At 52.1% G+C, this 16,518-nt stretch overlaps 4 protein-coding genes across 4 annotated transcripts; all 4 read right to left on the reverse strand.

Annotated features, from left to right (window-relative positions):
* Window positions 1–592: 592 nt before the first annotated feature.
* Window positions 593–2,736, reverse strand: BDP55DRAFT_625803 (pectin lyase fold/virulence factor; the record flags this gene model as incomplete). The annotated part of the gene is made up of 3 exons (XM_060571535.1): window positions 593–993; window positions 1,073–1,273; window positions 1,338–2,736. The coding sequence occupies 3 exons, from the start codon at window positions 2,734–2,736 to the stop codon at window positions 593–595; spliced, it is 2,001 nt and encodes a 666-aa protein (XP_060435956.1).
* A 1,645-nt stretch (window positions 2,737–4,381) lies between these two features.
* Window positions 4,382–6,286, reverse strand: BDP55DRAFT_699962 (major facilitator superfamily domain-containing protein; the record flags this gene model as incomplete). The annotated part of the gene is made up of 5 exons (XM_060577905.1): window positions 4,382–4,879; window positions 4,970–5,254; window positions 5,282–5,710; window positions 5,786–5,852; window positions 5,895–6,286. 5 exons carry the CDS (start codon window positions 6,284–6,286, stop codon window positions 4,562–4,564), a joined length of 1,491 nt encoding a protein of 496 aa, XP_060435957.1. The 3' UTR covers window positions 4,382–4,561.
* A 1,488-nt stretch (window positions 6,287–7,774) lies between these two features.
* Window positions 7,775–8,803, reverse strand: BDP55DRAFT_743084 (isoflavone reductase; the record flags this gene model as incomplete). The annotated part of the gene is made up of 3 exons (XM_060580482.1): window positions 7,775–8,380; window positions 8,431–8,691; window positions 8,750–8,803. The coding sequence occupies 3 exons, from the start codon at window positions 8,801–8,803 to the stop codon at window positions 7,775–7,777; spliced, it is 921 nt and encodes a 306-aa protein (XP_060435958.1).
* Window positions 8,804–11,748: 2,945 nt separating this feature from the next.
* On the reverse strand, window positions 11,749–12,646 carry BDP55DRAFT_121597 (uncharacterized protein). Its single transcript, XM_060565455.1, has 2 exons — window positions 11,994–12,646; window positions 11,749–11,924 (listed from the first exon to the last, which is right to left on the reverse strand). The coding sequence occupies exons 1-2, from the start codon at window positions 12,487–12,489 to the stop codon at window positions 11,809–11,811; spliced, it is 612 nt and encodes a 203-aa protein (XP_060435959.1). The 5' UTR covers window positions 12,490–12,646; the 3' UTR covers window positions 11,749–11,808.
* Between the last annotated feature and the right edge of the window lie 3,872 nt (window positions 12,647–16,518).

A 16,518-nucleotide genomic window follows, 5' to 3' on the forward strand; every position in this document is an offset into this window, starting at 1 on the left:
CTTTGCCGTATCGTCGGGATGGCCCCGTTTGTGCGTCATGCCTTTTGCTAGAATAAGGTACTTGGTGAACTTCGATGGAAATTGATTAGCCGGACGTAGAAGAGCCTTTTATTTACCGCATTACTTGCTCATCACGGTCTACATGCTTTGGGATCTAGAGATATTTAAGGGACTCTGGCATGATTCTTGCTGTTGTAGCGATGCCCTTGTCCTCCTGACCAATGCACAATAAATGATGATTCTGGGACGAAAAGGCAGTATCACAACTCCCCAATTTCGTTGGTAAGGCACACATTCATGTGATACATATAAGTGTACCGAACAGTCACATCACCAGAGATGTGGAATCCGACTGTGTATGTCCGTAGTCAATATGAACAGATCTAGAGAGTATATGCTTCGTCAACGGCAACATGCCATCATAATAAATACATAGAATTTCCAACCCCCTTTCTCACTCTCTTCCTCTTCTTCTTTTAACTGATTACGCATTCGGAAACCAGATGACCAGAGGGCTAGACATCATCCACGATCTTGTCCACCTCCTGACATCACACCCTTCCGTCATCAACCTCGGCATCAAAACCCCCACTCAAGCAGCACAGATGCTAGCCTGGCGCCCAGCCCCCTTTGCAACAACGCTTGGCACATCAGCCGCCGCGTCGAGGGTATACTCGTAAAAGGTCTTGGGGTCAAAGACAGTACCGGCGTTCTTGGCCGTGGTGCCCGTGGTGCTCTTGAAGACGTTGCCCGTGGCGCTGAGCTTTGCGGTGGCGTCGAGCTGGATCGGGTTCTTGACCTTTTCAAAGTAGCAGTTCTCCATGCGCATCTCGGTCTTGCCGCGGGCGTAGTGGCCGTACGAGGTCTGGCCGACGAGGTAGTTATTGTAGAGGTGGGCGTGTTTGACGTTGTCGACGGAGGGGTTGCGTTGTTTGGTCTGGTCGAAGTAGTTGTGGTGGATTGTGATTTCCGTGTTGACGTTGTCGGTCCAGCCTGATGGAAGGAGGGGGTAGTTAGAGAGTGCTGCTACGGGAATTATGAATGGCGGATGGGATACAAGGGGCGGACTTACCAATGCCAAAGGCCTTGTTGTGGTTGCGGAGGATGGTCCAGGAGACGGTGAGGAAGGTGGTATCCTTGCGGCTGTCGATGAGGCCGTCGCCGCCCTTTTCGAGGTGGACGTGGTCGATCCAGATGTTGGTGCAGTTGTCCATCTGGATGCCGTCAAAGTCCTGGGTCTTGCCCTCGTCATCACCCTCTACGTAGGTGTTGCCTAACACTACATGTAAGTCTTTATCCTTTCACGAAAGGATCCAGTCCTCGAAGATGAGACTTACCGATCTTGATGTTGCGGAAGATGATGTTCTTCTGGTTCTGGACGTTGAAGCCGCCCTGGTCGATCTCGGCAGTCGCACCGATACCGACAATGGTCTTGTCAGACGAGACCTTGACCTCCTTGCCCTTGGGCGTGATGGTGATCTTGCCAGAGACCTTGATGACGTACTTGCCAGACATGCCGGCGTACTTTTCGAGATCGGCCTGGGTCTTGACGGTGACGACCTCGCCGCCCTTGCCACCGGTGGTGCCGCCGTTCAGGGAAGCGAAACCGTCGGGGGTGCCGCTGCAGTCATCGGCCGCGGCCTGGGGAACGGGAGTGGAAGAGGCCTTGACGACGGTCTGGAGGGTGGTGGGCGTGGGGGTGGAAGCGGCGGCATCAGCGGCTACGGCAGGGGCGGAGACGGCGGCGGACGACTCCTCCGAGACGGAGCTGGCAGCGCTTCCGCTCGTGTACTTTGAGTCGATCCAGGAGGTGGAGCCGAGGACATCGGCAATCTTTACGGCGGCGCTGATCTTCTTGGAGAAGCTGGCGCGGGTGCCGCTGGCACCCTTGCCGGTGTTGGCGTACTCCTGGTAGACGACGTTGTCGGTCGGGTTGGATCCCCACTTGGACCAGCCGGCAGCGTTCACGACGGCGCCGAGGTTGGAGTTCTGGACGACGACGCGGGCGAACGTGCGCCAGGGCCAGCCGAGGAAGGTCTGGCCGTCGCTGACGCCGGAGAGGGCCTTGACGGTGGCCTTGTTGATGACGTACCAGGACGGGTTGCTCGCGGCATCGCGGCCCGAGGCGGTGATGTAGCCCTTTCCGCTGATGGCGATGGTGCATGCCTCGAACCATGCGACGGCTTTTTGGCCAAAGATGAAGTTGGTGGCGCCTTCGACGTACGACTTGTGGAAGTAGTGCTTGCCCTGGTTAGAGAGGATGGTGTCCTGGTAGCCCTTAGCCTGGATGCCGTAGTACCCCTGCTGGTTACCGTAGGCGCTCAGGGCGATGGCCTGGACGCCCTTGCCGCGCGAGTTGACAATGTTGATGTTGTAGACTTTCAGGTTGTCGTTCTTGGCGCGGAACGTGCCGGAGGCGTCGTTGCTGCCGGCCACGTCGGCGCCGAGGCTGTTGGTGACGGTGACCTGGTTCTTGGCGTAGTCCTGGTCGTCGGCGGTGTAGCCGTAGATGGTGAGGGCGCCCTTGTTGGCCGGGATCAGGACCTGCTCGTTGTAGGTGCCCGGCTGGATGAAGATGACGGCGCCGCTGCTGGCGGCGTCGACGGCCTTTTGGATGGAGGTGTACTTGCCCCCGGACTTTGCGACGACCAGAGCGCCGGAAGGCGGGGAAGTCCGGGCCGCGCCGAATGCGCCGGCCACCAGGGACGACAGCAAAAGAAGGGAAGAGGCAAGCATTGTTGCTCTGAGGGAGGGGAAATCGGTATAGAAGAAAAGAATGAAAAGAGTCCTGAGGACCGAAATGAGTGTAAATGGGGGCAAAGAACGGAAGGCTTCGAAACGAAGATCAAGAAGTGCAGCAACAACAACTCAGAAGAGACCAGAACCATCAACACACTCAACTGGGTGCACCTAACATTTTCTACTCTACGCTTGACGGAGCCATCCGAAGCGACAATAGAGATCGCCTCCTGAAGGAGGCGATCCTTGGCAGAAGCCTTGCCTCAATTCGCCCATTGTGTTACCTCGTCCTCGTTCATGTCTCTTGGCATTCAGCGCCCATGATGTTTCAATAAGCTCAATCCGGCTCTAGCGAAATCCACCCGCGCGACTCCGGGGGCTCTTTACGAGATGGCGCCAAGAGTCTAGAAATCGATAATATGTATACTTGCAACAGAAATTCAGAGGTGGCCGTTGACGTGCGGGATGTAAGAGTCCTTGGGATCCGCCGCACGGAAATTACACTCCTGTTTGTGGGCGTGTCGATGGCCGAGTTTCAGGGGGTGCAAGCCGCAAAGAGCTTAGAGCTGTGCCGTGTTTGCTCATTTTTCCGAGACTGCGAGCCCCGACTCGCCCGTAGGCGCCGGTCCGCGGGTCACTGGTGGTCTGGAGTCAGGTTGTTTGATTCTGAGTGGACAGAAGATCGTCTGACAGCGCCTCCACCTCCCCCAATTCGAAAAAGCTCAACCCCAAGCATGGCAGGCAGGGGGTGCCATCCAAGCATATACTTAGTACAGTGGAGCCCTGTTTCCCGTTTAGAGGGCGATTCCAAGGTCTTGGTCCTGCGAAATGGCGGAGAGTGTTTCCAATTAGGAGAGCAGATCGTGGGCCAACTTTATCGGTTCCTGCACTTGGTGGGCAGCTGGAGTTGGTAAGCGTACGGATCAATACGGACAAGGCCTACGGATACACTCCATATTACAGAGTACTCCGTACGTGTATGGATAGTCTGTCGAGAGCGGTTGACCTGGGAAGCCACAGGAGGAGGTAGTTCGTTCTGTCGTAGTGAAAGCGAAAGCGAGGTCAACGACCAGCCTATCTATGCGGCGAACGAAGTGATTGTAGCTTCCGTCTTGATTGTGGCTCACATTGCCGAATTCGGCTCTGAAGTCAGCGGTCGATTAGCTCTTTACAACTCCCCCGCGTTACTCCGGAAAGTATCATTCACTGCTGACTACTACTATTAGCAGATGTCCTTCGGAGCATCTGTTATTGCTCAACCGTTACACAACAGCGGCCTACACATACAGTTGCTTTTCCTCACTTCACCATGTGTGTGTCCATTGTGTCTCTCCTGAATTTGAACAAAACTCAGAAGGGCGCAGTGGCCAGAGTCAATATCCGAGGGCGTCGTCTACGTGAAACAAAACTGCTTGGCGTTCTTGAAATCCACTGGGCTGTTCAGGTTACACATCCTATTGGTGCAACATCTAGCACGTCGTATTGAGCCCGTACCCTTCTCGACAAAACGCTGATCATAGTATCCGTTTCTTTGGACTCCCAAGCTCAGCATGATGAGAAGACACAACGCATGCAAACGGGGAACAGTGCATCGACATCAAACGAGAGTTAGCAGAAGATGCATAACATTGTCGAAATCTCTCGAGTAGCAAACGTCGTCACACACCAGATACCATAGTCTGGATAGCCGAGGGTGGGCCATCGTACATCCATTCTGCAGATCGATACTACAGGTTCCGGCAACTTTACAAGTGTACTGTAGGGCTCCCGACCTTTGATGTCACTCTGCTCGTGATCGGCAGACAAACTATGCCCTGGTCTTTCAAATCAAGTATCTCACAAATACAGCCCAAGCACTCACAATGATTGCGATCAACAACCCAAACGTCAAAGTAGTAAACCACTTCTTCGACGTCCGTCTCGTCAGCGGATCCGCCTGCCTGTCCACGATCAAGGCCTCCCTCGCCTGTCTCTGCTTCCTGGTCAAGGTCATGCCCCTGCCCAAGAACTGATAATCGACGACAATATACGACAGACCCAGCACAAATGCCCAAGCCTTGATGGCAATCGCGACGGTCAAGACCTTTGAGTAGCCGTTCCCCTCCGTGTCATCTTGTAGCGCGCCAAAGACGACGTCCATCTAAAAAGTGAACGTCAGTACGTGTTGCAAATATCTTGAGAGCAAGAGAGCAATGGAATATCACGGCAGACACAAAGGGGTGTGACTTACAATCGTCGATCCAGAATTGTTAAAAGCCCTCCACACCCCAAATGCGGTCCCAATCTTCGCCTGGTCCGCCACCAGCAGCGGAATACAAATCTGCAACGGCATCGAATTGATCACGCCCGCCAAGCTAGAAAACACAAGCGCCGCAAGCGGATGGACGTCGGTGAACCCCAACATGGCGCAAGCAATAATCCACAACACCGGCGCCGTCGCAACGTAGTGGAACCGATGTCCGTACTTGTCGATAGCAAGACCGACAAACGGGCTCAACACAATGGGCAGAATCTTCTACGCAGTCGACAAGTACCCCGCCACCTCCTCCGTGTACCCCTTCAAGAAGATGATGTCAGCCGAGCTGGTGCTGAAGCCGCCCGCGGCGCCACTCTGGAGCAGCTGCGTCGCGGGAAGCATGAGGTAGGCCCACGGCAAGGCGAACAAAACGTTCCAAGAGAAGCGGCGGCGTTCTGAGAGGTTCTGCTGCTCGGCGATGGCGCGGGCGCGGCCCGATGTCAATTGGAATCGCGGCGGGACGGCGAGGCGTTCAAAGGTTACGTAGGCGATGTTGACTACTAGGGAGAAGCCGCAGAAGAAGACGGGGATCCAGAACGTCCAGCCGTACCAGCCCGTTCCGTCGCGGATGGGGATGGCGACCATGCCTGAGACGAGACTGACCGTGTTGGCGATGGCGGACTCGAGGCCGAAAGCGAAGGCGAGACCTGATGCGCCGAACCAGTGGTAGAAGAACTGGAATCTCCGTCAGCCAAGATACCCGAGAGCCTAGTCATTCATACGCAGAGACAGCTGCTGGAATAAACTCACCTTTTGCGTAGCAGAATCAAGCACCGCAATTCCGAACCCCATGAGCACATGCCCACTAACAAGAACCCTTCAAAGCCCAACCTGCACCCCGGCCGCCGCAACCACGGACCCGACGAGGATCACGGCGGTGCAGCACAGCGTGACGAGGTTCGGTCCCCACCAGTCAAGCATCAGCCCACCCACGATGGGGAACACGGTGTTGACAAAGGCATCAGCGCTGCTAATGACGCCAAACTGGGCATTGTTGACGCCGAGCTCGTTACGCAGCGTGTTCTTGAGCGGGCCCAGGGCGGAACCCGTCCACGTGTGACCAATGGGGAGGGAAACCACGCAGAGAAGAGCGATCCATTTGTAGGACCAGGGGATCCGTTGGAGAGTCTCGTCTTCGGTGTCAATGGGTGGCAGGTCGGCTGGCGAGATGCCGAGGGTTCGGATGGCGATGTCTGGTTGTGTCTTTTCTTCGTCCCGGACGGGGGCTGGTGGGTTTGGGGCGTCTTGCATCTTGATGATGGTGCGGTGTGTTCGCCAGACAAAGTCTCTGGATCTGCAGAATAGTCATATGGTTCGCAAACAACCGCAAACAACCGCAAACAAGGCTCGCTAAAAGAAACTATATATCAACTTTGCTTCCCATACACCTCCAAACCTCCTAGTATGTTCTCGGAGAGAAGGCCGAGCATCCTGCAAAAGCCGCTTCCATTTTTTGCTAGCTTTGCATCTTATCTAATCCATCTTACAGGCTCTCTGATCTGATAAAATATCGCAAACTCCATTTTGGCGCAAGACGTGCCTATCACGTCCCTTTAGGTCTTCGTATGGTGGCCTTGGCGCTCACCACCGCACCCCATATCAACACTTGGCATCGGTCCTTTCCAGCGTTGAGAAGTCTTGGCAACGAGTGCCAGCCACGCCCAAAGACTCCTTGAGAGCGGCGGAGACTCCGTCTGGCGGCTCTAGAGAACTCTATGGGGAAACTGGCCTTTTTCCAATAGTCCATGATCGGTTTCTTGGGTTTCTCCATTAAAAGTATCCTTCGTTCACACCTCGGAATAACACTCGTTGAAACTCAAGAATCCTTCGTGCTTTCACTCAAAAGTTGGAAACTGCACATGACCCGGACTCGTTGAATATTTAAAACTGCCATTGAGCTCCCAGGTCCGAGGTCTTTCGCCAAGTAATGATTTGGCATCAGCCGCAGTGCATGAGAACTTCGCTCAAATGAGGTACCTGCGGATATGGCCAAAATCACGAAATATCTCAACCTCTTCCATATTTTCTATGAAGTAATTCGGATAATTCATGGCACTTCACTCTACACTTCACCAGTTTTACCGATATCGGACTTCCTCCTTTTAGACATAGAAGAAAGGTCGCTTTCTAGGACTATAGTACGGCAAGTGACGTCGGGTTATCTCGGTCATTAGCCTATTATCAACTAGATAACTGAGATAACTGAGAGGCAATGCTATCCGAAAATATCTTGACATCTCGAGCGAAAGACTGATCGTTCTCACTAAAGCTAATTATTAATACTGTACACCTACAACCCTAAACTTTACCCCTATCTGTACTTCAACTTTATACGAGCAAATTATAGGCTCTTATTAAGCGCGATATTAATATCCCTAATATAAGATGGTTGGTTTTAACCGTGAGGCTCTGAAAGTAATGAAAATGAATCATTATATCGATATGTTGCAGGTAAAACATGAAACTCAAGGTAGCAAAATAAAAGACGTATGCATAGAATCTTGTAGTGTGGAGTGCGTATTGGCGGATTTGATCGCCGATTTCCAAAAGCGCGGCTTCAAAACACTCGGAGTGCGTCTGACGTCACCCAGGTGCTGCTGCAGTAGGCGGCCATGAACAAGTGAGATGGAATCATTCCATCAATAATTCCGTGAATCAAGACTTAGGCACTTTTTGATTGACTCCATAATTTGTTCATGTCCTGATAATGAACTACATTATGTAACAGCCTGAGGAAGCTTACATGTTCTTTATGGCAGTCCTCGTCTGATAATCCAACTCTTCTCTCGGTAGGCTCAAGGTGCCATTGTGTAGGCCCCTCGATGCTTGATAGTTGCCACCACCATTGACGAATAAGTCTCTTGCGTAGAGCAGCTTAACTAAACCAGTCATGTCTCCCTTTTGCATCTCTGCCTTCCCTTCGGCGTAGCACTGCATGACGTCCTGATGCTTGATCTTCCAGTCTCCCTCAGTAGCACCAGTGACACGAAGAACAGACTCAAACATGTCTTTTTGGCTCACCAGAAAGAATGAGACATAGACGGGCCGGTTCCTGAATTGCGAAAGAGTTGGGCCGTCTTTCTCGTTCCCTGCCGTGTGTACATTCAAGCTGAGTACTTGTGCAATAGCTCGACCGCACTGTTCTAAAGTGCTGGTATTGATCTTTGTTGAGCCGTCATCATAAAATGTGACTGTACGATTCGGAAAATCAAAGCCAAAGCGCTCTGCGCCGGCGGACAAGCTGAACTCATACCAAAAGCCGCAGACGAGTGAAATCCAAGAACTCCTGCCGAGACTCTCAATGTATCGGCGAGTCTTTTGCTTCATTTCGCCGAGAATTGAATGCTCAGCCAGAGATTTATCGTCGGAGTCGAGCCCCATTCATTGGGAATGACCCAGGCGACGTTGGCCTCCGCTGCGGCTTCGATGAGTTTGGCTTCCTGACCCGGAGGGGCATTGCCGGCGAGAGTGATTATCAGGACATCCTTTCCGCAAAGGGCATCAACGATAGAGGATCGGCCTTCATAATCGACTCTCTTCACAAGCACCCCATCAGGAAAGGTGCTGGTGCTTTCCGCCCGAGTCAAGGCAGTAATTTGGTGTTTCTTGGTTCCCAAGAGCTCCCTAGTGATGTGCGAGCCAATTTCTCCACCTGGCTATTCTGCAATCAGAGTAACTGTGATAACCTAAGGTGTAGGTGGGTAGTATTCTTACACCAACAATGGCAATGTGCTGGGGATGATCGAGATTCGAGGGGTTTTGTGCCATGCTGGCTAGAATCGTTCCACTTTTTTTTTCCTCGGAATGTTGTATGATATCACATATGAAGAAAGACGGTCTTTAGTCGTGACCTAGTGGGCTCATATACATCGTCTCCCTCAAGTTCAATTTTGAAGCAACCTGGGCGAGTCCCAATATCAAAACATCTGCTTTTCCAAGTTTGTAGCGTCACGGACGAACCTCAAGTCCGAGTCTCCTAAGTAGCTTACAAAACAGTCGGCGATCGGACGAAAGTCGGTCGAATTGCTTGCAATCCTGGGTTCGAACAATACATCTCGCATAAGGATGTGAAAGCAAACCGGTGGGATGGATCCATCACGGGTTTGCCATCTCGGTCAATAGTGACAGAGCGGGAAGCGGGTGCAAAGTTTGACTGTTTACTTTTGTAGCGCGTGGGCAAGACACTCTGTATTGATAATCCGACAAGCGAAGCGGTCTTGCGTGTGCGTCCCTCTGCAAACAGAGGGAGGTATGCCTACTTCTTGAACTTCACTGAGGCGGTTATTTCTTGACTCAAGAAGACGAAATCAGCATCACTGGTGTTTTGAGGATTGCAACGCAAGATAATCGGTCGCGAGTCCCTCACCTAGCGAATAATACCTGGTGGCATTCATCTCTCCTGATCTAGCATGTCCCTAAAGTCAAACGTGAAGTTTCCATCAAGCAAACGGTATAATGACTAGAGAGAGACAATTGTTCGTCCGGCCGTTCATTGACCGCCATTTTCTCACTTCTCGACACTGCGCCAGTCTCTGGTTCTGTGTCCCAAAGAGCGCAAACAGCCTGACCTTCATCTCGTTGGTGATAAGTCTTTCCATTTATTCGGAAGTCAACTCACCGTCTTATGTCTGGTTCCGTGTCAATGCGATTGGCGAAAAAAACTAAAACAAAAAATTAGACAATGAGACCCAGGATGGAATCAACGTCCGGGTTAAATCAACACACGTGCGCCTTACCTCCAAGGCCCCAAAGGGTCAGCATCTCAACTTTGCCCGGTCCAGCTTAAATGATACAGACAGCGCGAGTCTCCGATCCACCACATCTCCAAAAGCAAACATGGAAGCCGAAACTGCCCCGAAGTGGTCAATCATCTTAAACATCGTCGTTGCTCTTCCTCTAAGCCAGCAGCAATTAGACGACAGCCAAGATGAAGTATCATCCACCCTGACAGATCCATATGGCTGCTCTACCCTCTGGGAACTCACCGACAAGATCATCGAATTCTATTATACCCAACTCGCATCATCACCGGAAAAAAAACATGCACAATACTCTCATCCTTTCGGCAAATGCTCTCGAAGCCTGGCGCGGTGGCACTGATGACCGACATCAAGACAATCGGTAAAGATCTTTCAAATCTAAGGCCTTTCTCACGGTATCTAATTAATACCATACTCAAACCAAGTTAGTCATTCTTATTTCTATTTTCGACGTCCGAGATCTGGATTGTATACTAATGGGTATACACCTGGTCAAGTGAAGCTTGCAAGTATCGCCAGATCCGCCAGCCCCAGTCTACAACAGATAGGGATTGACAACAAAACCTGTAGGAAGAATGTCTAAAACGCGGCGGTTTCCGATGTGCGTGCAGCCACTTTAGTGACTTCACGAGTGTCGAAGTACACCTTGTTGTGCCGGCTCCTGGCATGACTATCAGTTTCACCTACCTCTGCTATACTTTGCCGTTTGCGCTTGGACAGCTCGCCAGCCCAGCTGGGAGAGAGGCGGTGGACAACATTTGGTATGCTTTGTACCGGTACTTCCACGAGCTGGACGACAAGATTAGTCCAAACAGCCTGGACCAATACTAGAATCTCATCACCTTTGAGCTCACCGCTCACAAAGCTTACAATAGCCACTGGCTGGCTTTCAAACCTCTTCCTGGCCAGGTAAAGCCATTTTTGCGAGCACGCTTCACTACTTGATAGATTTGGTCTTTTGCTAATAGAAATGGCTAGCCCAACAAGTACGAGATCGCTAACATGTCATGGGGGTCCCTTATCCCCTTGCGGGACGGGACAACCAAGATGTCATGAGCTTGGTTTCCTGAGAGGACGACATTCCGCTCCCCGAGCCGGACTTCTTCATGGTTCATCGCAGGGCTGCAAAAGTTCTCAAAGTAAGTGGGATTGGGGCAATAATCGAAGCGGAGATAGAGGCCTCTTTACTTGGCCCTGAGGAACTGAACCTTGTTGGTTCAACGGACGTGGGCTCGATCCTACGCGGGAATATGCTGTTGCACATTTAGACACTATGCATTTAGGGCCTAGTGTGAAGGGTTGTTCCATCGAACGAGCGAACATGGCAACCAGCAACCTTGCCAAAGGCTTTTCCATTGACTGCTAGAGGGCGTTAGTATCAACGTCCTCGGTCCTTCTCTAATCCTACTTTATCTCGAAATTATTCAAAGACTGATATGAGGGAAACTGGGTCGGACTAATCTATAGTTTGTTATTACCCCTTGGGAGAGTCCGTGTATAAGGTACGTATTGCTGCTATCTAATAGTTGATACGATGCCAGAAGATGCTGATAAAAGTTTAGACGAGTACGATTTGATTGCCTAGATATCTAAGTCTAAAGGGATGCAGGATCAGAATAGACCAGCGGCCCTGTCTTTAAGGAGCCGTGTGTGGGCCGAGGTCGGGGAGCATGAGCTGGACACTGGAGCTAGATTTGGAAGGCTCGGTCTTAGTCACTTTCTTTACCAGAGTAATGAGCTCAGCTCACTGACACAATTCCGACAAATCCTTCATGGTGAACGTAAGCATTACTATTCCACGTCTGCAGGAATTTCGACATTAGCCCCGATAGTCTGTACAGCTACGGTATCAAGTCCCTCAAAAGGACGTATCCCATCGACTTCGGACTGCTGAGTAAAGTCGGTACATTGCCATTTGGTCGGCTAGTATCTATTGGATTTGCCTTCGATTGAAAGGTGCGAAGGCAGACGAGAACGCCATATGTGGGCGTATCCTAACATTTGACGACTTCTCTAGCTTGGTGGAAACGATGTCTGGAAGAGGTTCGATAAAGGCAGTGGAGAGTGATGAGTCCGGCGCGAGCCATTTTTTGACTGTCCTTTCCAGAAGCAGAGTACAACTCGCCGATCTAGACATGGTATCTCGAGAGATTAACAAGCAAAACGTACGATGAGATGGTAAATCGCTGGTGATTCACACGCACACACTCGGGGACCTAGTAAAAGCGTCACAGATTCTGCCCCAGTGCCCCGTTCCCCCGACTTCTGTGTCGACCCCATAGCCTGGGACATAGCAGAAAACTTCGTCTTTTTCGTACAGATTTCGTATGGGTTGAGCGGGGCTTCGGAAACAAGACGCATATGTAACATCAAGACATGCGGCTTGGCGGGGCATCGTCGGAAGGTATCAACGTCCAACATCCAGTCATCCATCGACCCGCTCCGGAAGTTCTGAAGCTTTGCAAGCGAGAATGCGCCCTGAAAACGTTCTCCCCCTGGAAAACTTTTGTGCAGTCTGCAGACGGCAGATGGGTCAATTCCACTTGCTCTGCCACCAACGACGATGGCCAGGCACGCGAGCACATGCCATTTGAAGCGGCCGCTGCCCCTCCGAACTCGCATTATTGGAGTAGGATGCCTGCCGTCTCGGAGGATAGCTTTTCTGCAGATGGCCTTCGGTGACGGATGCGGCATAGACTCGCGTGACTGCCTTCGAATTGCCCCGGGAGTAGTGGGACTCGGTGGCCGGCGACCCCTTCAACCGCACTTGCATACCTGCTGGAACTCCGCGTGCCTGTAGTGAAAGCTGCGATGCTATCCGTTGCATGGCTTATGATTTCGCGCACATGGAACTTCTCATATGGCCGGGACCGTTCTCAGCTCCACATAGAAAATCCTTTTTGCACGACCCAAAGCCCACATAGTCGTAGTTTGGGGGCTGTTGGTCTGGATCGAATCCACCCCATCTTGATATTGGTGCTGTAGGCCTCACGGATACCCTAGCTTTTCTCACAACGTTGCATGGCTGGGATTTCGTGGCGGGCACGGTCTAGCCAGCCTCTTGCAGTCGATGATGAGGCAGTTTGCTAAATCCTTGAGAATTGCCCATTTGGAGGCACTCATGAGGGGCAAATGGCGAGACATGCTGTTCTGTTGCCGCTCCAATCCGCATTCGAATCCTTCACCGGGTCCGTGGAAGAGTTGGGCGGATTCACTGTACGCAGTACAATGCATGACCCAAAACATAACATATGTGTAGAGACATACAGAGACTGTCCTGAAGTATCTCTACCCTTGTCTGCCACTTGAACGTTTGATTGCATGAGGTCAACGGCTGTTCCGAGCGCTGAGAGGGATTACATCGAGTTGCAGCTTGGCAGCTTGCTTGTCTCTACATTACAGCAGGAATAAGAACTAGCCTATCGGCAACAGGCCGTGACGATTTTGACAAAACGTCAAAATCCAATCCGCCATGCAAAGTGATGCACACTGACGGGACCTTTGCGTTGGGGAATGCGAGGGGTCAATGGTCGATGAGACCAATAGATCTCATCAGTCGAGCACGTGGGATATCCGAGAGCAGGCATTTGTCGATCCACTCCGACTTCTTGGGTGGAGAGTTCAAAGGCGGCTCGCGGCGGGCCATGAGCCGCGGAACGGACCCTGGACGGAAGAGCAAGATGGTCAAGGCGGCATTGCGTCTGGCTGCTTCCTGCTCCATCGCAGTGCGTTTTCGGTGGAGAGGGGGCGGGACTGTTGCTGACGGACAATTGAAATGAGTTGAGATATGATTCCTGAGTCTTCGTTGGTGGTTCAGATCTGTCTGGTAATAACATGGGAAAACATTGGTGGAATCTTACTCAGCACGGAGACTCAAGTAGATCAGCAACTAACAGGCTTAGGCCTTGTAGTTGATGGCGCACATTGATTGGACCAAAGTGAGGCCCGTCACAAGAGCCTCTTTCTCTCTTAGTTTATTCGTACCCGGCTTTTGTAAAGTGGCGGACGGCCCGAAGAAGAGGGCGGCAACCAATGGAGAGAAAGGTGTGGCACGGAGTCGCCAATGGGTGCTGAAACTGGCGGCAGGCGATGAAATTTTATGATGTGGCGCGCGTGAGACATCCAGAATAACCCGGCATCACGGCGTGTGGTGTTGTGGCACAGACCGACAGATTTGGGCTGCCTCTGAAGGTAGGTAATACAGGAGGCCCACCATTTCAAGACTCGCAAATGAGCCCCTGAGTCCTTCCGAACGTTGTGGCTTCATACGGTATTGTGGTTTGGGAACGTGCCATTGGCGCGGACAAGAGTCTCTACGCAGTAGAATGGCTTTGAGAAGCTTATAGAGCCCACGGCAGTGCTCCGTAGAAGAATATCTGTTGAAAGCGCAAGACTGGCCGTACGTCTGATCTTAGGCCCATCTCAATTTGCGCTCGTTGGTACGGCTTAGCAAGGAAGGCGTGTTGCGTAGTCAGTGGTCACTGGCATGGAGGCCTAGCCGAGACCGAGCCAGTAAAGAGGAGCAAAAGTGCAGAGCGGTGACACGAAGTCTATCTTGTCGCGATAGTGAGACGGCCAGCTGTCAAATGAAGCAAGTGAGCATGTGCTCATCATCTAAGTTAGGTTCGTCCGCTTACGGATGAGGGGGGAATTGGAGGGGAACCCCGACTGGCATGTTATCTGTGCCGAGCAACGATACTCCCCTGCGGCGTGGATGATAGCAGCGGATAAAACCAATCATTGAACAGAGTGCTTTTTACAAGTAAGGCACAAACTCAGTCATGTCGCAATGCTGCGTTGCCGTGTGCGCTGCATGCAAGCGAATGTGCAAAGTCGCAGTTGCAATTGCGAAAGCACCGAGGAGCCCGGACGCGCGCTGAGCGGGAAGAACTCAATTGTTTGGTTAATGGACGAGAAGTTGCAAGTTGCAAACGACCGTCTTTTTGTCCGAAGCGGTCGGTCACAGTCAAGACTCTGACTTTCTGGTAATGTCTTTTGTCAGACACGGCCGGGTTCCAAAGGCTTAAGAGAATAGCGGGCTCCGACAGCGTTCCGAGTACGGGCGGGACGTGGCGCCGCCGGCTCTGGTGCTGCATTTTGCCGGGTACAATTAGGCAGGGCTGATTGGGCCGAAGAGGGCAGACAACGCAGACTATCACGATCCGAGAGTAGTCATAGTGTAGTCGAGGCAATCCCTGGTTGCGCTAGAACAAAATCAGATGCAAAGAGACAGAGATTTCTTTTTGGGTTTCCACCGGCCGTCCACTTCAAGGTTTTGGTCGACATGGAATAGTAGAGTCAAAGGTTGGGACCTTGACGAAAAATCTGAATGAGTTGGCGCTAATGCGATATCGCGGCGTTATTTTGTTGAAGTTTTGGTAGGATGTAGTCGTATGGATACGGCCAAAAAGCGAGAGGGTGTTGGAGATGGAGACAATTGAGGTTGACCCACAACCACTTCGGTTCAAAAGTGCGTCGAGTTGGAGAGAAGACCGTAGAAGGCAGGAATGGCCGAGACAAGCAGGAATTGCCTAAGTTGAGTGGGAGAGGCTTCCCACCCCGTATCGCAGGTGCAGGTGCAGTTGCAGTAACGGGGATTCGGGAACAAGGGCAGGAAGTCCACCTAGGCAGGACCGCAGTGCGGCAGGACCAGGGGTATCCGTACCTCCCCTGACAACCTGAACTTCAACTTCTTGCGACTCGACAAGGAGGGGGAAGGAAAGGAGCACAGCGCACAGTGGAGGAAGGAGAGAATGAGAAAGGTGGGTCTGAGATGCGGCATGCCTGCCCTCCAGCTGCACCTCATACAGAAACGGCAGCGAAACAGCATTTAGTGCTGCAGGAGCATCATTGGGTGGAGGGAAGGAGGGAGACAAGACTTGGCAGACATCTGAAGTCACCTCCTCTTGGTCCGTCTTAACCTCAAGCCCGCTCAAACCTCGAGTCGCGGCTCGTCATGGTCGATGCCATTGTCGCAATTGCAAAAGCAACCTCAAGGGTAATAATACCTTACATACACCGCCATACTCCGTGCCAAATCGAACCTCTCACCATATTTGCCAATACAGGCGCAATCCACATCATTCTGGCCGTTGTCGGACTTGGCCATGCAGAGTCACGTTAGCATCCATCAATCGTCGTTGCTCAATCGTCGTCACACAGTATCCGTACACGCAAACCTAAAGGAGGGGACCCTGAAGGAAGCAACGATGGCAGCTCATCCAATTGCTCCGAGTCCCCTCCCTCCCGCAGCCGATGACTCTGCCAATGTGCTAACGATGGCCTTGCGAGCGGAGACCTGGGGAGCAAGGAGTCACGATGCCCACAACTACATTTGAGGCCCGTCATTATCACCATGGTTTTGCTAGCTTATGTAAGGAGTCTAACGCCCCATGGGTGCTTGGCAGAGGTACTATGTACGGATGCTCTCACTGCAGATTGTTCCCTCGCGTGGCACCCAGCGGCGTCATAGAGACGAGGGGCTGCGATTCTGCTGCTGCTAGCCAAGACGTGACCTGGCAGCGTCCAAGGCATCGCATCTCTGAGCGAGCCTAGGCCCAGGTGCATGTTCTCTCTGCCGGCATGCAGCCAGCCGTAGCCCGGTGTCGGTGCACAAGAAGATGGAAAGTGGGAAAGGAGAAAGAGCAGCGAGACAATTGAAGACGAATTATCCGTACACAGTACCTCAATGTCGAGTCTTGCTGTTGCGCAAAAAACCTTTCC

Source organism: Colletotrichum godetiae (genome assembly GCF_030913485.1).
Source record: "Colletotrichum godetiae strain CBS 193.32 chromosome Unknown BDP55scaffold_2, whole genome shotgun sequence".
Taxonomy (NCBI): domain Eukaryota; kingdom Fungi; phylum Ascomycota; class Sordariomycetes; order Glomerellales; family Glomerellaceae; genus Colletotrichum; species Colletotrichum godetiae.

Bases quoted from the DNA above. Each gene is read 5' to 3' on its own strand.
- BDP55DRAFT_121597 (XM_060565455.1), bottom strand. From the start codon at position 12,489: ATGCCGCATCCGTCACCGAAGGCCATCTGCAGAAAAGCTATCCTCCGA. The intron at 11,925-11,993 runs GTGAATCACCAG...TACCATGTCTAG, and splicing joins AGGTCCCCGAGTGTGTGCGT to ATCGGCGAGTTGTACTCTGC.